This window comes from Phocoena phocoena, chromosome 5 (genome assembly GCF_963924675.1).
Source record: "Phocoena phocoena chromosome 5, mPhoPho1.1, whole genome shotgun sequence".
NCBI classification, from domain to species: domain Eukaryota; kingdom Metazoa; phylum Chordata; class Mammalia; order Artiodactyla; family Phocoenidae; genus Phocoena; species Phocoena phocoena.
In genome coordinates, this window is record NC_089223.1 from 2,654,409 (window position 1) to 2,675,566 (window position 21,158).

General features: G+C 42.1%; 1 protein-coding gene and 1 pseudogene across 1 annotated transcript in view; both read left to right on the forward strand.

Annotated features, from left to right (window-relative positions):
• The window catches only part of ETFDH (electron transfer flavoprotein dehydrogenase), a 34,531-nt gene that overhangs the window by 3,387 nt on the left and 9,986 nt on the right, over window positions 1–21,158 (forward strand). The window contains exons 2-7 of the mRNA XM_065877573.1: window positions 8,291–8,431; window positions 8,978–9,207; window positions 11,186–11,267; window positions 11,715–11,833; window positions 14,078–14,155; window positions 20,641–20,787. Of these exons, the coding sequence (XP_065733645.1) occupies window positions 8,291–8,431; window positions 8,978–9,207; window positions 11,186–11,267; window positions 11,715–11,833; window positions 14,078–14,155; window positions 20,641–20,787 (797 nt within the window). The remainder of the gene's footprint in view (window positions 1–8,290; window positions 8,432–8,977; window positions 9,208–11,185; window positions 11,268–11,714; window positions 11,834–14,077; window positions 14,156–20,640; window positions 20,788–21,158) is intronic.
• Window positions 4,643–5,200, forward strand: LOC136123867 (protein Hikeshi pseudogene; annotated as a pseudogene).

Genomic DNA, 21,158 nt, shown 5'->3' on the forward strand with positions numbered 1-21,158 from the left:
TCCCTCTCGTAAGGAGACAAAAGTAGGTAGATTTAGACCTGTTTAGCAATTAACGTTCCAGTATTTTATCTTATTTGAAATAACCTGGATATTCAATAAATTCCCATCATTTTTAACTTGTCAAAACTCAAATTACCAAAAATCTGAAGAAACTATTTTAAGATAGACATACCCAAAACATAATTATTCCTGAAGAGTTCACCTGAAAACTCTTATCTCATTTACCTTTATTTTGTAACTTATGAAAATCGTACTATTTAATTTTTTTCTTGTTGACAAACTGTTACAAATAACATGAACTTATGACCTTCAGTAAACCTAGGTACAATAAAAGTAAGACATGTCTGTACTGACTAAACCAACAAGCTTAAGATAGCTTTAATATCAGATATTAATTTAATATTGAATATTTCCTAGATCATGTGAACCCAAAATTCACTCTGGCCAGTTTCTTTTATATTTAGAAATATTTAGTTTGTAAGTGCTTATTTTAAGTCAATTAAATAGAGCTCTTTTATAAGTTTAATTTTGATAATATTTTCCAGAGTTTGAGACATCTCATATGTAATGTACACCCAGACATATAAACAGACAAAACTAGAGATCGCATAGCTTCACTCTAAAAGCTTAGTTATGAATCAGGTATTACCATATAAACTCACTAGTTTATAAGTAACAGTTGGAATAAGTTAAATTTGTTTGCTCAGATGACCAAGGCTTCACTGTTTGTGGAAAAGACTTAAATTTGTATTTGTCCTTGATAAACCCTTAAGGAGGCTATGAATTAGATTTGGGGTGAGGAAACCTTTCTAACAGTTTGAGTTTAAAAAGGCCTTTTTTCCCTTTTTTTCCCCTTGGTTTCAGGTTTTACCTGTTTGAGCTAATTAGGCTCAGTCTCTGGTCTTTGTGGGCTGTATTTACATTTCTGATTTGTAGAAATTTGAAAGGTACATCTGCTCCTAATTCTCCAAAGAACTGATCTGCCACCTAAATGATATTAAAATATTGATTTGCCCAACTATACTTACTTTATTTGCTTTTGTATCAGAGAGAAGATTTCCATCTAAACTGAAAATCAAGAGTTCCCATGTTCTAGAACTTTAGGATTTAATTTATCATGACTTCAAAAGCTTGCATAAGGCATTAACAACGGCCCGCTTTTTGAGTGCACAGGGTAGACCCAGAGCAAGATGTCTATTATTATATTTATTGACCCCTGAATATTAGTTCCCAGTTTTTACCTTATATTGTATGGGCTCAGGTAACCCTATTGGTTTCATTTCATATGTTTAATAGTTCATGAGGGCCAGATTCATATGCCGTCTTATAATACCAAGTAGAGGAAGCCCAGTGAAACATGTCTATCCCACAATTTCAGCAAAAGAGATGTAAACATCTTATATAAAGCCTATTTAAATATACCAATTTTTATAAACTTTCATCTCAATTCTGTCAACTTTTATACCTTTAACTTTGGTTCCCATTAGGACCCAGTCAACAAGCTTTGGTCATACAAGGAGTCCTAGCAGCTTTCTTTCATTCCCCAACCATTTTATCTATTTTGTTTAAAAGGCTCTGGGGTCCCTAGTGAGGAGTTGAACTAAGAGACTCAGGCCCTTTTGTCAGTCTTTTTATTTGATTAGTTGGCCTGTTGCCCCAAGTAACTGTTGGTCAGGTATCTAAATGTAATTTTCTTCCAGCCTTTTAAATATATATGTTTTTTAAACTGGGTAGAGTGGACTTGTTTGGGGCCCTTTAATGTTGGGAACCAATAGGGGGTCCCTTTGGCCCATCATCCATAGGTAGTGTTGCATCAAAACCTTTTGTTTTAATCCCACTAACATCCATTTTATTTATCCCATTTATTAATAACCATCTGTAGATTTCTTTATTTGGGGGGTACCAGTCTCTAAAATTTCCACCTTGTCAGGAAGAAGTCTCTAGACTTTTCCCTTCATTTTTTTAACTTCCAAGTTAAACTAGTTAACATTAATTAGCCTAATGCTTTTATTAGCATCTGTAAGACCCATTGAGGGGAAGCAGAGACCACAAATAAGTCTTCCCAAACTGTTTTTTCCTTTGTTTGTTTTAAAGGAGTTCTTAGGTTAATCATTATATATGTCTTTTTCCACCTTCTAATTTGTTTTTTTCATGGGTGCCAATAAAACAGCTGCTCACTACGAGAGCGCTCTAAAATTTTACCAGTTTAGAAGTATCTCCAATTTACAGGATCCATCATCTGGCCCTTAATGAGGTATATCTTAATAGTGGCTCAAACCAATAAAATGCAAGAGGCTTCCCAATAAGAGAGCGTGGAGGGTGCCGACTAAACAAGATCCAGAAGGTTTACTCCCAAAAATAGTCTAAGAAAGTAAAGGCCTTCGTTGAACAGGCTGACACAATGAAGGTTAAGATGGCAAAAAAAAGTCCCTGAGAGTTGGCACAGACAGAAGACTGCTCGGAATCCCAGTCTGTTCGATTGGCTGACAGATGTACACCGTATGTTACCTTCCGGATGGCAGAGACCAAGTTTAAAAACACACAGCACCGAAGATCAGGTAGAACATTTACATCTCAAAGATGTAAATCAGGTAGAACGTTTACATCTCAAAGACACAGGTAGAACATTTACATCTCAAAGACACCGGAAGGGAAATGCAAGTTCCCCCTAGAAGGACTTTTGTTACTTTAAGGTCAGAATTCTGAAAAGGTGTCTTATCAAGCCGGTTTTCTCTAACTTAACTGTGTGCACAATAGAAAAGCCCCATCTTTGTCATTTTTGAGGCAAGATTTCCTTTAATTCCCAATTAAGTAAGTACTTGTAAGTATAAGGTTTGTACGTACATAAACCTGGCTGGAGTCTTAGTTGGAGGCAAAGATATTAGGCCAGCCTCTCACCTCATCACCCACTCCAGAGTCCCCAGTGTCTTTTAGCCAGGCCCCCCACCCCCAGTATCTTTCAGCTTGGGAGCCAGGTGCCTGTTACACACCGCCACATAAAACTCTGGATCATCAACCAATAATCTGGAGCTCTGAGAACCAGGGGAGACTCACCCAGATTTGTCTGGAGTCTCTCAGGAGGTGGGTGGACAGAAGAGGCCTCTGCTGGTACCAAGGCTCCTGTTCCTCAGCGAGTTCAGGTGAGGGAGAGAAGTCAGCTCTAGGTCCCTTAGTGGCCGCCAAACTGTCACCTGGGGGATAAAAGAACACAATGTAAAAGTTGAGAATTATGTTTTAATCAACAGACATTCTGAGGACTACAGCCCGGGAGACAACCTCTGAGACGGCTCTGAGGGACTGCTCCAGAGACATAAGGCAAGAGCCAGGATCTGGAGAGTTTTTGCAACAATAACAACCAAAACAAAAAACAAAAAAAGGTAGTGGGAACATCAAAAGATTACTGCTAATTAGAGAAAACTAAAAATCTCAAGTTAATGAATTTAGTGCTTTTCCCTGTATGGGAAGATGCAAGAGTCTGGGCTCATTGAAATTATTCCTTTGATGTGCACCTATACCATCTAGGGCCAGTATCCTGCTTTTCTCCATCCTGAATCCCCTCAGGGTGCACTCTTGGGGGCAGCTGCAGTGGCTGAGGGCTTCATGGCCTCAACATCCTTTGTTTACTGAGATGACAGGTGACATTCTTTGTCCACAGTTTGCTTTATGTTTTTTGGAATATCAAAGTAAATCGGACACTATCTGCCCTACTCCTAATTTAGTTGAAATCGTTCTTGGGTCAAGTGCTATCCAAATTCCACCCAAATTACCATTTCTATTTTCATCGGGTATTTAAATCATTGCCATTTCATAGCCTGGTGTTAGCACTACTGGCATCAGAGATGGACATAGAATTGCCATCTGTGATTTTGTATGGTGACGTTATGAGTTCACTGGACTTTTTGACCTCACTTCTCTACCACAATTCAGCCGGTGTGTCTAAGTGTTTAAATCTCAAAAATAAAAAAGACAGTTATGTTTATATCAGTTTTTGGTCATATAGATGTTTTAAATTTTTAGTTAAGTGATCTTACGAGTTTTGAGATTTTTTTGCCACACTTAGAAAAAGCTTTCCAAATCAAAGTTTCTTTAAAAAAAAATTGTTGTTTTCCCCATAATCTTTGTGTGTGACTGTAAATGTTCTTTTTTAAGCAAGAGTTTTATTGAGATGCAAGTCACACACCATACAATCACGTCATCTGAAGGATACGACTCAGTGGTGTTTAGTATATTCACAGAGTTGAGCAACCATCACCACAGTGTGTCTTAGAACGTTGCCATCATCCCAGAAAGAAACCTCATACCCATTAACAATCACTCCCCAGCCCCTGCAGCCCTAGGTAACAACTCTCCATCCACTAATGGACATTTGGGTCGTTTCCACTGTGGGGCTGCTGTGAATAACGTACCTATGAACATTCATGTACAAGTTTTTGTGCAGACGTATGTTCTCTTTTATCTTAAGTATATACCTGAGGAAGGAGAGGTCAGAGGTCACGGGGGCAGGAGGCATTTCTGCCGCTGGCCTAGTTGCTGTGTAGCAGAGGGGTAGGCATCCGCCACCATGTTCTGGAAGGTTCTTGGGCTCGACTAGGGCAGTAGTGTCAGGACTTTGGGTCTCTGCTGGCTGAGTGGAGCCGCCACCATGTTTGGCCGCTTGGTGGCGGGGAGGCTGGTGCAGACAGCTGCACAGCAAGTGGCAGAGGATAAATTTGTTTTTGACTTGCCTGATTATGAAAATATCAACCGTGCTGTGGTTTTTATGCTGGGAACAGTCCCATTTCCTGAGGAAATGGAAGGATCTGTCTACTTTTCCTATCCTGATTCAAATGGAATGCCCGTATGGCAACTCCTAGGATTTGTCATGAATGGGAAACCAAGTGCCATCTTCAAAGTTTCAGGTCTTAAATCTGGAGAAGGAAGCCAGCACCCTTTTGGATCCATGAATATTGTCCGAACTCCATCTGTTGCTCAGATTGGAAGTTCAGTGGAATTACTGGACAGTCTGGCTCAGCAGACTTCTGTAGGCAATGCTGCTGTGTCTTCAGTTGACTCATTTACTCAGTTCCCACAAAAGATGTTGGACAGCTTCTACAGTTTTGCTTCATTTGATGTCTCTCAGGCCCAGATGACACCAAGTCCATCTGAAATGTTCATTCCGACAAATGTGGTTCTGAAATGGTATGAAAACTTTCAAAGATGACTAGCACAGAACCCTCTCTTTTGGAAAACATAATCTGAATAAATTAATTTTTAATGGAAAAAAAGTATATACCTATGACTGAGTTATATGGAAACTGTATGTTTAACATTCTGAGGAACTGCCAGACTGTTTTCCAAAGTGGCTGCGCCATTTTACTCCCCCCACCCCCAGCAGTGCACGAGGGTTCCAATTTCTGCACCTCCTCTCCAGCACTTATGTCTTATTGATTATAGCCGTCTTAGTGGATATAAAGTGGTATCGTGTTGTGGTTTTGATTTGTATTTCTCTGATGGATAATGATATTGAGCATCTTTTCATGTGCTTATTGGACATTTGTTTATCTCCTTTGGAGAAACATCTTTTCAGATTCTTTGTGTGTTTTTAATTGGGTTGTTTGTCTTTTTGTAATTAGAAATGAGTTCTTTATATATGCCAGATACAAGTCCCTTATCAGATATATGACGTGCAGATACTTTCTCCCCTTCCATGGGTTATCTTTTCCCTTTCTTGTTGGTATCTTTTAAAAACAAAAAGTTATCATTTTTATGAAGGACAGTGTATCTGTTTTCTCTTTTGTTGCTTGTGCTTTTGGTGTCATAGCTAAGAAACCATTGCCTAATCCAAGGTCACAAATATTTACACCCTTTTTTTTTTTTTGAGATAGCATGAGGAGTTCCCATACACCCTTCACCCAGCTTAACTTCATATCCATAGAACAATTAGTAAGAAATTAACATTGGTGCAGTACTATTAACTAAACTACAGACTTTATTCAGATCCTTTTCTGTCCAGGACCCCACATTGCTTCAGCTGTCACGTCTTCTCATATCAAGTCTACTTCGGTGTGGTAATTCCGCTGTCTTTTCTCGTCTCTCATGACCTGGCACTTGCGGTGTGCACTGGTCAGGCGTTTTGTAGGAGGTCCCTCGATCCGAGTCTGTCTGCTGCTTCCTCTCGATTAGACTAAGGTTGTGGATTTGGGGGAGGCATAGCACGGAGGTGAGGAGCCCTTCTCATCACATTACATCGTGTGATGCCAGGATGTCTTGTTGCTGGTAATGGTAAACTTGATCACTTGGGTAAAGTGTCTGTCGTACTTCTCTACTGTAAAGCTAGTATTTTTCCCTGCCGCACTCTACTTGTTGGAAGTTAATCCTTAAGTTCAGCCCACACTCAAAAGCAGAGAATCAAATAATTTGTGGATCTATCACCATAATCTTTTTTTTAATTAATTATTTATTTTTGGCTGCGTTGGGTCTTCGTTGCTGCGCACGGGCTTTCTCTAGTTGTGGTGAGCGGGGGCTACTCTTCGTTGTGGTGCGTGGGCTTCTCATTGCTGTGTCTTTGCTTGTTGCGGAGCATGGGCTCGGCGCGTGGGCTCAGTAGTTGTGGCTCGCGGGCTCTAGAGCACAGGCTCAGTAGTTGCAGCTCACGGGTTTAGTTGCTGCGCGGCATGTGGGATCTTCCCGGACCAGGACTCAAACCCGTGTCCCCTGCATTGGCAGGCGGATTCTTAACCACTGCGCCACCAGGGAAGTCGTCACCATAAACTTTTATAATTTGACTTTTCCTGTTAAAATCATTGATCAAATGGAATTCATTTTCATATAAAGAGAGAGGTATACTTTTTTCCAATTTTTCTACCTGTCTCTGACCATTTAATGACGAGCTGTCTCTTCTTCCTTATTTGAAATGGTGTTTTTATCATATGACAGATCCTTAAGTGTATTCCGTCTATTTCTAAACTCTTTATTCTGTTCCTTTGATTATTCCATCCCTTCTCCCATAACAGATTTTAATTATTTAAGCTACAAATATAAGTTTTTATATCTTTCAGGGCTATTCCCAAGGGAGGATTCTCTGCCCTTCTTTTATTACGGGAAGGATTGCCATGGAGAGGAGTACCAGAGAAGGGAGTGAGAAATTGAAGATACAGGAGTTAGCGGGGTCTTTGACGTAGGACCGTCTCTAAGAAGATGGGAAGGTTAGCCTCGTCATCCAGGTGGAAGGATTACTCTAAGTGAGGAGAAAAGACATCTCTTCATTATAACCTGAGAGAATGAACAAAGGACGGACACTACAGATTACATTAGAGGTTCTTGCCAGGAATTGAGACAGTTCCCGCCTGATTGCTTCTGTCTTTCTGTGAGGTTTGATGTGCTTGGTTTCAGGTAAGGGAGGGAGGACATAGAGGTGAAGGTTTAAGGACGACAGGTTTAATGAACATTCTTGCAGATAAATCTCTGCACACTTCTGTTTATTTCCATAAAATCCTCTTTGCTAACTCAGAGAATAGATACGTTTTTGAGGCTCTCAGAAGATGCTGCTATATGGCAGGGTCCACTTAACTTAAAAGGAAGCTGAAACGCAGTTTGCCACCTTGTCCCGGCATAACCATTAGTAACTGCCCCTTATTACTTTCAAAGTATCCAGTTTAGGTGATAAATTATATGGTCATCCTATTTATAAATGAAGCTTGACATGAGGTAAATTGAATAAATTAGTTTATTAGATACTTTTAAAATGTTATAACTTGAAAGCACTGCTTTCTGAGGAAAAGCCAGCTGAATTGTTCACCTAGGAAAGACAATTCACAGCTAAGGGCTCTGCAGCATAGATGTAACCATTCACTGACAGTCCGCAGTGTTGACGTGTCCAGAAGATACACATGTTTCCAAAGAGAAGGTATCACGTGGACTCATAAAATTTCAGGTCAAGGTGGTACCTCAGTGGGGGAGTTCCCTGGCGGTCCAGTGGTGAGGATTCAGCGCTTTCACTGCTGTGACCCTAGGTTCAGTCCCTGGTTGGGAAACTAAGATGCCGCAAGCTGCGTGGTGCGGCCCAAAACAAAAAAAAGATGGTCCCTTAGTGATCACCTGGTAGCCCTTTACTTTTTTGAATGAGGAAACTGAAATCTAAAGCAGTTAAGTGATCTGTTTAAGCGTTTAGGGTAATTAACAGAAAACCAAACAGAAGCCAGATCTGATCCCCAATCGTAGATTTTTTTTTTTGCTTTAAAAAAATTTTTTTTCAATCTACTCCTGAGAAAAACTAATTAGAAAAATAATACTGTTCATGATTTTTATGCAGCATACCAGTGCTTTCATGCCTTACAAATTAAGAAAAATTATCTACCTCTGTGTGCTACAAGATGGTCTTCAACTTCTACTGTACCTCGAATCACTACCCACTATACCGTTCATCCCCGGGATAAGGACAAGCGATGGGAAGGTAAGTAATCGTTTCTGTAAAATTGTTGAGACTTTTCTAGACAGTTTGTATCATTTTGTGGAGGTAAATACTATATTTTTCATGATAGTGTAAAATCATCTAATAATATTTTATAACTTTACAAAATCTGTTACATATTAATATTTAGATAAGCAAATGCTTGCAAACTTATAATAATAAATCTCAGTAATAAAAGTTGGATTATGGAAGTTAAAATAAGATACGTCCTCGAACAGAACCTAAGAGAATAAACTAAGACAGTAATGGACTTAGTATAATTCTCATGGGAAGCAGAGGGGTTATTTCTATAAATAATGCTCTAAAGGATAGTGGGTACTTGTAACCCAGCCTGTAATTTTATCAGGTAATAGTCATCCCAGAATTGATATGTGGGTTTTTTTGGAGTATAGTTGATTTACAGTGTTGTGTTACTTTCTGCCTTAGAGCAAAGTGAGTGGAATCTAAAAAAATGGTACAAATGAACTTCTTCGCAAAGCAGAAATGGAGTTACAGATGTTACATATGTTTAAACCCTCTCCCCTCCAGGGGTGAACATGGAGCGGTTTGCAGATGAGGCAGACGTGGTAATCGTGGGTGCCGGGCCTGCGGGGCTCTCAGCAGCCGCTCGGCTCAAGCAGCTGGCGGCCCAGCACGAGAAGGACATCCGCGTGTGTCTGGTGGAGAAAGCTGCTCAGATAGGCACGCACACACTCTCAGGGGCTTGCCTGGACCCACGAGCTCTCCAAGAGCTGTTCCCAGACTGGAAGGAGAAGGGAGTATGAAAAGTAGTTTTTTATACCCAGTCTCGTCTTTATTGCATCTCTATTTCCAAATGAAAGGAATGTGGAAAACCTTTTCACCCAGTTCTGTCTCTTAGAGGATACTTGTAGATAGATTTTTAATTTTAAAAGGACCAAAAAATTTTAATCATATCAAATATAGTTAAAAATTTAAGCTATTAACTCATTTTTATTTAATGCCTTCTGCACATGGTATCTGTGTACTGGATTTATGAGAAGGTATTATCTTGAGAAGATCTTTGAATAAATATAGCCTTTTGATTTTGAGGGTATTTCCTAACTTGTTCCATAGGTGTTTATATCATTGTTCTTAATAAAGTGTTCTATAACTTTCCTGGGACATTGCAGTATCTAAAGCCAAGGAGGATAATTTAATCTAATTTTCTAAGGAAATACATTAATAAGACCCCTTATAACATAAGCAGAAAAGTCACTGGTATGATACACAGAGAATCAAGTGCTAGTTTTACTGCAGTCATCATTTGTGTGACCTTGGTTAAAATATTGTACTCTATGCATCTCAGTTTTTTTCTTCTGTAAGATGGGGGGTTTTTTTTGTTGTTGTTGTTTTATTTTTGGCTGCCTTGGGTCTTCGTTGCTGCGCGCGGGCTCTCTAGTTGCGGCGAGCAGTGGCTGCTCTTCGTTGCGGTGCACGGGCTTCTCACTGTGGTGGCTTCTCTTGTTTCAGAGCAAGGGCTCTAGGTGCACGGACTTCAGTAGTTGTGGCACGTGGGCTCAGTAGTTGTGGCTCACGGGCTGAAGGGCACAGGCTCAGTAGTTGTGGTGCATGGGCTTAGTTGCTCCGTGGCATGTGGGATCTCCCCAGACCAGGGCTCGAACCCATGTCCCCTGCATTGGCAGGCGGATTCTTAACCACTGTGCCACCAGGGAAGCCCTGTAAGATGGGTTTTATTACTCCTGTTCAAGGTATTCAGTGTTAGAATATTTAGTATCTGTGAACATACTCTGTAAAGATTGTTAAAAAACAAAATTCACCTGAGTAAATTTAAAGATCAAATTGGCTTTATTCAGTGATTCTGGGCAGCATCCCATCTAGCAGACAGAAGGGAGCTCCAAGGAGCAGCAGAAAAGGAAAGGGTTTGACAGGCAGAAAGGGGGTGGGGCATGGAAGTCATAAGCAAAAGGGTTATTTCAGGGTATTCCCTGGCAGGCCAGTGGTTAGGACTCTACGATTTAAAAAAAAAGGGGGGGAAGGAAAGGGTTAGTTCAGGCACTGTTGCCTACCAGGCGAGGCTTCAGGTGGTGCCTCACGAGGACTGGTGGAGAGGCTGACGCGTAAGATTACATTCCTTGCAGAGGCCGGAACTGAATGAGGTTAAGGTCAGGGCTGGGTTTGCTGACGTGGGGCTTAGCACAAGGGACGATGCTCTTCTTTCTAAAGCAGTGAGCTCCTTGGAACTAGAAATGCTGGAACTATGCCTAATTAACTTTCTCTCTTCAATGTTATATCAGTAATTCAGGTATCGCTGAATTATTATTGACACAATATCAGTTCTAATAGAAAAAGTTTTTCACGTCAAAGCCTTATGTAGCCAGGCAGATCCAATCCCTTCCATGCCTGTTAATTGCCTTTATCCAGAGGAAAACTGAAACTCTTCTCTTTCCATGGATCAGGAAGTTACAGCAGGTACCTAGGCATCTCACACAGAGGCAGGGAGACAGGAAGACAGCCCCCCTGATGTTCACTTTCAAAGGTGGCTCCAAGGCCCCCAGCAAGGACATTCCTGGGATGCAAACTGGCTTATTTAGGTTTAAAAAGATTCCCATGCATCTCAAAGAGACAAAGGATTTACGGTGTCAAGTTCTCCAAAGGAAGTGATGGAAGAAAAGTGAGGAGGATAGTTCCCTTTCCTTTTTGACACAGTAGTTTATGATTTGTATTTACCTCACAAGTATGAACTAAAGTCCTTTTCTCTCCTCCTTTGGTTTCCAGGCTCCACTTAACACTCCCGTAACAGAAGATAGATTTGGAATTTTGACAGAGAAATACAGAATTCCTGTGCCAATTCTCCCAGGTGAGGAACGGTAAATTCTCTAGACTTAACAGAATTCCACAGCTGGAAGGAGCTACATTTCATTGGGTGGAATCCCTTCCTTTTACAGATGAGAAGACTAAGTCCCAGAGACTCGAAGGACTTAACCAAAATTTCACAGCTAGCTTGTGGGGAAGAAAGCAGGCCTAGAGCCCAGTGCTTTTGTCTTCCAGTCTAGAAGAATTGAGATAGTCTTGTACGGCAACCAGGGATTTTTAATTTAGTCTGTAATGTCGTTTTCAATGTAATAATAATTTGAACTGTAGACCAGAATTGTTAGAAAACAAATTGAAATTATGGCCATAAGATGATGTGTGTGTATTTATGTAGAAATTAGACATTGATTAGAATTTCTAAATTAAGTATTTCTGTTTTTGAGATGTTTTACCCATAAAAAGTCAGACTTCTAAACTAAGCATGTATCTGTAGGTCTCCCAATGAACAATCATGGCAATTACATTGTGCGCCTGGGACATCTGGTGAGCTGGATGGGAGAGCAGGCGGAAGCCCTGGGTGTGGAAGTGTACCCTGGCTATGCGGCTGCAGAGGTTTGTGGGGCCCTGTTCTTAGTGCTTATAGGACGCGGTCTCTGTTTCTTCTGAAAAGCAACCAAGATGGGTACAGAGGTAAATAGATGTATATTTTCAAACAGCCATAGGATTTTAGAATTGCAAGCTCAGAAGAAATCTTAGCAAGATCTCACGCAAAGGGTACTTGAAGTCCTTGTCACCACATCATGTGACTGTCCAGCTTAGGACTGAACACCTTCAAGGATGAAAAAATATCTCCAATGTTTGGTTTGTTGGTGATACTCTCTTCCTTAAGTTGAGGAGACGTTTATTTACTGTTTTATACTGTGCGGAACGAATCTGTGCCCTCCTCCAGGGAGAACTCTTCCAGTTATAACTATGCCCTGCTCTCCTTCCCCGCCTTCGCAGGTGGTTTTTCTCTTCCCAGTTAAATAGCCTCCATTCTTACAGCCACCATATAATATGCAAATATGTTGAGTCCCTTCAGTATTCTCCTTGCCCGCCTCTGACCGCGTTCCCTTTTTATTCCCTTTCGAAGTGGCACCCAGAATGTCTTCACTACTTCCAGCCTGCTGTACAGCAGGGCCATTCCCCTCTTCATTCTGGAAACTGTTCTCCCAGTAATTTCCTCAAAATAACTTTTGGCGGCCACATCGGACTGTAGCTTCTCACTGAATACTGTTGGGGAAATTATTAAAACTAAAATCTCCTGCCAGCCCAGAAAAATCACCTCTCCATATTATAAACAAGAGTGAGCCCGTTTCTTCTTGCCAAGACTACAGCGCGGCTACAGGCCATCTAGGGAGGTCGCCGGAACAGAAAGAAATCTCACCCTTTTGCAGAGTCAGGCAGATACAGTCCATCACATGCACGTTAATCGTCTCTATCCAAAGGACAAATAAAGCGTCCTGTATCTTTGTGACAAGTGGGAAGTGACAACGCGGAGGCCAGCACGGAGCCCAGACTCTTCCCCCAGAGCGAGGGAGACCGGCCACCATCCTCCTCCATGGTCACATCTCAGGTGTGTCCCCGAGTACCCAAGAAACTCATTGCTGAGATACAGACCTGGCAGGAGTCTCACTTAGCTTTTAACATGACTCCCATATATCTAAGACAGACAGAGAAAGGGTTTACAGTTAAGTTTTCTAAAGGAAATGCTAAAAAAAATCTGGATGAGAGAGGGAGTGCTCTTGTTTTTGGCACAAGCGAAAATTGAAAAACTTTGTTTTTACCTTTACAGTATATAAACCAAATAAAATACATGGTCCCTGCATTACACTTGCCAACACTGATTTCTGGTCTCCCAGTTCATGCACATGCATTTGGTTTTGCATTTCTCCCAATTAAACTGTGTTCAACAGGAATCAAAGTCACAAGTGGGTGTTTTGTAGCATCCATGATTTTCACTTTTTGAGTGTATCTGCACACATGCCCACTCGCGTGCGCTCTCTCTCCCTCCGTGTCTCTCTATGTCTCTCTCTGTCTCTCTCTGGTCCCCTGCAGCTCTCCTCTCCTCCCCAGGTTTTGTACACCGAGGCCGTTTTCGGGTCCAGGCCACAGCCACATACTACTGTGGATTTGTTTTCAAGGTGTCACATCCATTGCTGCTGGTTCTTGTTTCGCCTTTCCTCTCCCGTGCTTTCTGCTGTGAGGTTCTAGTGTACAGTTTGTTCTTTCCTGTCCAAAGAGCATTTTCCTCCAGAGGAAACAGAAACCAAATAAGAGAATTGTTATTTCTCATCTTCAGAATCATACCTTTGACCAGTTTTCCCTTTTCTTTGTGGTCCAGAAATAACTTGGACTGCGTTCAACCCCTCTCTGTTTTGTCTTGTTGTTTGGTCTTTTGGTTTTGGGGTCTGGGCTCACTGGAGACAGAGGCTTTCCCGACACTCTCCTCAGCCGCCCACCTGACGGTCCAGGCTGTCACGGGCGCTGACCCCAAGTTCTGTGCACATGCCTTTGACCCCTGAACTCGGCAGAGGGCTTCCCGCTGCATCTTCCCGGCTCCTTCGTTGTTCTCTGGCAGCTCCCCCTGTTCTTCCTCACCAGGTTGGGGCATTTCCTTCATTTCCAGCTGTTTGAGCTGTGTTCTGTCTAGAAGGGAGTAGCTTAGAAGCACATCCCCTTTTTTGCCGGAACATTCTTAAGCCTTTGTCTCTATAACCTTGAGAACAAGCTCACCTTCTAAAAATCGAAGGCTGTTTGTTTCTTTGCAAGCGGTTGTGAATCCCCAGGTGATAACCAAACGTGTTTTCATTCTAGGTCCTTTTTCATGAAGACGGTAGCGTGAAAGGAATTGCCACCAACGACGTAGGGATACAGAAGGATGGTGCGCCCAAGGTATGCACATAACAGTTCTGCGCTTCACAAACTGACAGTGAAAGAGAAAGAATCAACTCACACCCAATAATTCAGTCTTGCTACAAACTGCACATTAATTAAGTGCATGTTAGAACATTAGTTATTAATGTGGAATTTTTCTCATTGTTAAAAAAGAGAGAAACATCTTTGAACTAACCGTAATTTAGGCAAGTAGATATAACATGTTTAACAATAATTTTCTTAAAAGAAAAAACATGACATACAAATATCAAACAAACATGGGTCAAAGATTTTATTTCACTCATTAATTAATGAGGGAATCAGTAAGATGTTACAACCAGTTCAAGGAGAATCAAAAACCGTGCACACGTGGGTCAGCAGCTGGGCCACCTCCACAGTTTTCACTTCTGTGGACAAGAGTCATTTGCATTATTACTGTCAGTAAAGCTGATGGAGTCTTTGACAGGATTTTGACATCTTTTGGTAAATGCAAAACGGATTGACCTCATCTCTTTCAAAATAGGCTTCAATGGCCTTCTGGTTTTCACAACTTGTTAATTTTGCACTTGTAAAAGAAGAGCTCCTAAGACATGGATCTCACACTCTGTAAGATCCCTTGGAAAGGACAAGGAAAAAAAATACCTTGCTTTCCTATGATAACAAGAGCAAAACACAAATTAACGTCTTGATAAATTAACTTGCCTGTTCATGTTTATTTGTTAATTGTCTTAATTTCTCAACTAGATTAGAACCTCAGAGATCATGGAGGGTTACTCCAGAGCTAGCATAGTGCCAGGCAGTGCCGGGGCCTCAGTAGAGATTTGTCAACTCCCAGTTGGTCCTCTCTGCCATTGTAGAACAGAGCTGGGCATCTGGTCTAAGTCTCCTCCAGCAGATCGTCCTGCTTTTCAGTCCTTCCTGCACAGAGATGAGCAAGTACCAAAGCTCTCGAGTCTTACCTGCATCGTCGTTCTCCTGGTGGCCTGGCTGGCTACACCAGAATCACGTGAGGCCTTGCGGCTCAGCCTATCCTGTGGCAGGGCCCGGGAAGCTGTCTTGTATCAAGCCCCAGGGATTCTGATGCATAGCCAGGTTTGCAACACCTCTTACCTCATCCTGCTTCTTATAGTGTGACCTGTACCCTCAGCACAGAAGGCCAGACTCTGATAGCAGGAGTTTGCAACAAAGTAAGAGTTTATTGCAGGGCTCCCAGCAAGCGGGTGTGAGACAGGCCTCTCAGATCCACTGCACCCGGTCTTTGGGTTCGGGGTGTTTTAAAGCAGAAGAATAAAGAAGCTGGGAAGAATCATCATCTCGTGACATTTCTTACTCTGTTTCGGGGGTCAGGGTGTCTCTTGATTGACGATGCTCTGGCCGGGTGGTCCACGCCTCGGGGGTCTCTGCGCTCATCTTGCCCTGGAGAAACAGCCTGAGTTTGTACGTTAGTGATGAGATCTACAAGAGCCATTTTAGTACAGTGACTGTTATCAGTGACAGCCATTGTAGTCATCGGACTCTAGTTGACTGGTGTTGAGTGAGCACAGGATGAGGTCGGAGGGCACAGAAAGGGAACAGAGTTCTGGATGGAGAGGAATCATGAACTCAGTAAGGGAGCTCGGGCTTAAGGGAACTCAGTGATGATAAAAGAATACTGTCTTTCTTATATTCTTTCCTGTGTTATGGCTATTCCTTTCTGTATTTTGATCATTTGATTATAAATTGCATTTTATTCTTTAGAAATGTCCGTATTTAATATTACAGCAACATTGAAGCACACAAATTCTACCATTCTGATAGTTCTTTTTGTGTGTGTATTGTCAGGGTATTTGTTCAAATGTATATTTTTGTGTCTTGTGCTTTGTAGTTGTAAAAACACTCATATATTGTATTTATATAGATATAAAAGCATAGAAGAGTACAGTGGAGTCTCAGTAATTTGAGTTTGTAAATTTTTTTCTTTTTTTAAAAAATTTATTTATTTATTTTTGGCTGTGTTGGGTCTTCGTTGCTGCGTGTGGCTTTCTCTAGTTACGGCGAGCGGGGGCTACTCTTCGTTGCTGTGCGCAGGCTTCTCATTGCAGTGGCTTCTCTTGTTGTGGAGCATAGGCTCTAGGCACGTGGGCTTCAGTAGTTATGGCTCGTGGGCTCAGTAGTTGTGGCTCGCGGGCTCTAGAGCGCAGGCTCAGTAGCTGTGGCGCACAGGCTTAGTTGCTCTGCACCATGTGGGATCTTCCCGGACCAGGGCTTGAACCTGTGTCCCCTGCATTGGCAGGCAAATTCTTAACCACTGTGCCACCAGGGAAGTCCCCCTTTCTTTTTTTTTAATTTATTTTATTTATTTTTGGCTGTCTTGGGTGTTTGTTACTGCACGTGGGCTTTCTCTAGTTGCGGTGAGCAGGGACTACTCTTTGTTGCAGTACGCAGGCTTCTCATTGTGGTGGCTTCTCTTGTTGTGGAGCATGGGCTCTAGGTGCGCGGGCTTCAGTAGTTGTGGCTCGCGGGCTCTGGAGTGCAGGCTCAGTAGTTGTGGCGCACGGGCTTAGTTGCTCCGCGCGGCACGTGGGATCTTCCCGGACCAGGGCTCGAACCCGTGTCCCCTGCATTGGCAGGTGGATTCTTAACCACTGTGCCACCAGGGAAGCCCATGCAAGTTTATTTTCATACGGCCGGTGGGGTGAGGAGAAGCAGGGATGGATTCTTTGTTCTCCGCCAATTGGCTCCGTTGATTGCGGCGTGGTTAGGCTTCCTCCTGCTCTTGCACGGAAACATTCTCGTCGCTCACAGACACCTCCGCCTGGCGGTACCCAGTTCTCTGTCCTCTCACTTGGCCCCTGGTTGGCAGTGCTGGCACAGCTGAATAACTTTTTCATTCCTGAAACACTGTCTGGACCTGGCTTTTCACACCACCTTCTCCTGGTTTTCCTGGTGTTTCAGGGCCCCTCCTGCCGCCTTTGCTTGCCCTTCCTCTGCGCCTTGTCCTCTGAGTATCCAGTGACAGGGCTTGAAACACGTCTCCCCTGAGTCCCAGAATCCTGCGTCCTGCTGCTCATTCAGTAGCTCTAATCTTAGGTCTAATAGGCATCTTACTGTCAGAATTCTGATGTGGATGTTTTCATGTTTCGGAGGTTAAGTAACTTGCCCAGGGTCAGGCCACTGTTAGGTAGTGGAGCTGGGGTTGGAATAGAGGCTCCAGAGCTGCCCCTTGCACACTAAGGAGCATATTGCCTCTAAGAGGAATATTTTAGTCCATTAAGATCGAGTTGTTTTATAAGTGGTGCTGAGTAAACTGCGTGTCCATCTGGAAGCAAATAGTTAGACTTTCATTTTATTTTAATTCTGATGATTTCTTAAAACAATAAAAAAAATTAGAAATCTAGGTTATAGATTCTTGCCTATAAAGGCAAGAAATTAAAAACCTATAAGAGGCAGGCCTTTTTTAACTATTTAAAAATTAAGGGCTTCCCTGGTGGCGCAGTGGTTGAGAGTCCGCCTGCCGATGCAGGGGACTCGGGTTCGTGCCCCGGTCTGGGAGGATCCCACGTGCCGCAGAGCGGCTGGGCCCGTGAGCCATGGCCGCTGAGCCTGCGCGTCCGGAGCCTGTGCTCCGTAAGTGGGAGAGGCCACAACAGTGAGAGGCCTGTGTACCGCAAAAAAAAAAAAAAAAAAAAAAAAATTAAACACTTCTGTATACCAAAAATACTAGTGAGTCTGCAGATAAGCAGGAGGTCGGGGGAAAATTTTTGACAACCCGTGATGTCAAAGAGCACTTCTACATTGACAAGAAAAAAGAGAACACAGTAGAAAAACGGGCAGAATCTTACAAAATGAAGAGCAGATCCCGGCAAGCAGTAACCACTAGCCAGGAGGCAGGTCCTCTGATGCCTCTTATCTGGGCCCCAGGGTCCTGTGCCGGCTCCCCAGCCCTCCTCACGGCACACAGTCACACCTAGTCCTTGCACGCCTGCGTAGTCATTTATGTTTAGCTCTGCCTCCATGCCTGGCCCCAGGGAAACGGACAGTGTTTTTCTGCCATCTCTGCCCCAGTGCCTAGCATACAACCTGGCACACCAGAGGTGCTCAGTTAATATTTCTTGAATCAAAAAGAAAAAGTTGCTGAAAAGAGTAATCCGGAAAATGCAAATTAAAATAGCAGTAAGTTAGCCAGCTCTACACTTAGCAAAACCGTGAAAGGAACAGTTATACTGTCACTAGCTAGAAATAGGAAAAGGGTCTTCTTATACACTGTGGGTGGAAATGTGAATTGTTCAGGCTGTGGGGAAAGCAGTCTGGGAACATCTCATAAAATAAAAGTAGGTGTGCCCTTTGACTGTACAGTGCCACTCCTGGGAACCTAGCTTACAGGAATAAAAGCACCAATGTTGTAAGGATACATATACAGGGTGTATGTTTTATGACATTGCTTATCATAGCAAATAAACTGGAAACAGTGAATGGCTATTACCCATTAGCAGAATGGCTGGATAACCCACGGTGTTCCCACACGGACTACTGCCCGCCATTCAAAAGAAGGATTTGAGCCACACAGTGACTTGGAAAGGCTTCCATGAAGTATTATTGTGAGAAAAGTAAGATACAGAAAAGTCTGTATTATATGATGCTACCATTGTGAAATAAATCAGGAACCAGAAAAGTTGAGGTGTCTGTGTAAATACCTCCGTCCACAGGTGCGTATGTATATATATTTGGGTAAAACTTGGCGTGCTAGGCTGTTAACAGCGTTTATGGACGAGTGAAGTATAGTAAGAGGCAGGAGATGGGAACAAATCCAAAGGTACTCAGCACAGGCACTTACAGGACGTGTGTGCACGTGTATGACGTTGGTGAGCTCTGCACAGAGAAACACAGAGTCACCAACTAACGTGAAAGATGTTCAGACTCTCTAGTGACTGAACGTATGAAATCAGTAGTGAAATAGTTCTTACCACTTAGACCGAGAATATTTCGCGTCAAGGATATCAATGTGAGCCATGCTTATAATAGTGAAACAGCCTGGAATAACCTAAACGTCCAGTTATTGAGAGCTGATTGAGAAGGTAGGACTCTATCCAAGCATTAAAAATGAATGCTTAGGACTTCCCTGATGGCGCGGTGGTTAAGAATCCGCCTGTCAGTGCAGGGGACACGGGTTCGAGCCCTGGCCTGGGAAGATCCCACATGCCGTGGAGGAACTAAGCCCGTGCGCCACAACTACCGAGCCTGCACTCTATAGCCTGTGAGCCACAACTCCTGAGCCCGCGAGCCACAACTACTTGAGCCTGCATGCCTAGAGCCCGTGCTCTGCAACAAGAGAAGCCACCACAGTGAGAAGCCTGTGCACCGCAATGAAGAGCAGCCCCTGCTCTCTGCAACTAGAGAAAGCTGGCACACAACAACGAAGACCCAACGCGGCCAAAACTTAATTAATTAATTATTTTAAAAATGAATGTTTAATTTGGTATATATTGCCTTAGGCAAATCACTTTATATTGTATAATGTGAAAACAGTTATAAAATATATTGCCTTAGGCAAATCACTTCATATTGTATAATGTGAAAACAGTTATAAAATGCTTTGTCCGTATGAACCATTTTTTTTGTATGAATGTTTCTGTATACACACAATACCTGTAAACATATGAATGGAGAAATACCGGGAAATACGTATTTCATAAGAGACTTTCCTTATTATTCTGCATTCCTTTATTCAGGAGCTTTACTGCGTACCTACCCTGTGCCGGATATAAGTGCAAAATACAGAGCAAAAGAGAGAGAGAGACTTTTTAATTGTAGCTTATTTTTTCCCCTTGGAAAAAACAAGTTGCAGTTTTACAGTATATATCCAGCAATAGAGAACAAGTAAAATTAAAGTGAAAAAAGCAAGTAGCTGAAGAGTATGTTTAGGATGATCTTGTTTGTGTTAGAAGGATATACATAGACTCATATAGTTTTTTTATTCATGGAAAATTTCTGGCATGATTCACAAGAAATCTATTAATGGTGTTTTTTGCTTCAAATAATGGGACTAGAAAATCAGGAACAATGGGGAAATGGCCTTTCACTTTAAAAAAATTTTCTTTTAGTTATATAAGTTTCAGGTGTCTAGCATTATAATTCGACATCTGTATACACTAGACAGTGGTGAGCAGCCCAAGCCTGGTTACCACCTGTCACCACACACTTGACCCCCTTCACTCATTTCGGCCTCCCCCCTTCACTTCTCACTGTACATTCATTTGTAGATAATTTTTCGTGGAGGGATGAACATGCTTTATTTGTTTTTTTAATGCATACAGACTTAACCATTCGATCAATGACAAAGACACAAGATACGTTATAAAATTTAAATTAGATTCCACTTAAAACAGCGTTTAGTTCTGTTACTAAAATTACATATCTGCACCTTCTCTTCTATACCTGAATCATAGATCAATTCAAAACTGACCAGAATGTGAATATTTTTAAAATTGTCAAACATTGCAGTTTAACGTGTTCCTGTTCCTTAGACAACTTTTGAGCGGGGGCTGGAACTACATGCCAAAGTCACAGTCTTTGCAGAGGGCTGCCACGGACACCTGGCCAAGCAGCTGTACAGGAAGTTCGACTTGAGGGCCAACTGCGAGCCCCAGACATACGGGATCGGGCTCAAGGAGGTACTCGAGTTTGCCGGTGTGACTTCCACGCGAAAAGATGAAGCTTACATTCATTTGTATTGTCGTGTGGTTTATAATATTGATTTAATTTTATAGTTATATTTTTCATTAACCTGAAATGTTCATAATGACTGAAAACATTAGGGACATTTTTCAAGGGGCTGGAGAATATTACTAATCAAATTTTACTATTACCTAAATTGTGTCTGCATGTTCTAGTTGTTTTATCAAATGTTGAAGTCTTGAATTTGAAAATATTTGTGATATTGATCTTTTTCATGGTAATGCCATCTGCCCTAATAGGGTTTGACCTGTTATCCAATGCTCCTTGTAAAATGACCACATCCTACAAGAATTGTTTATTCAAAATT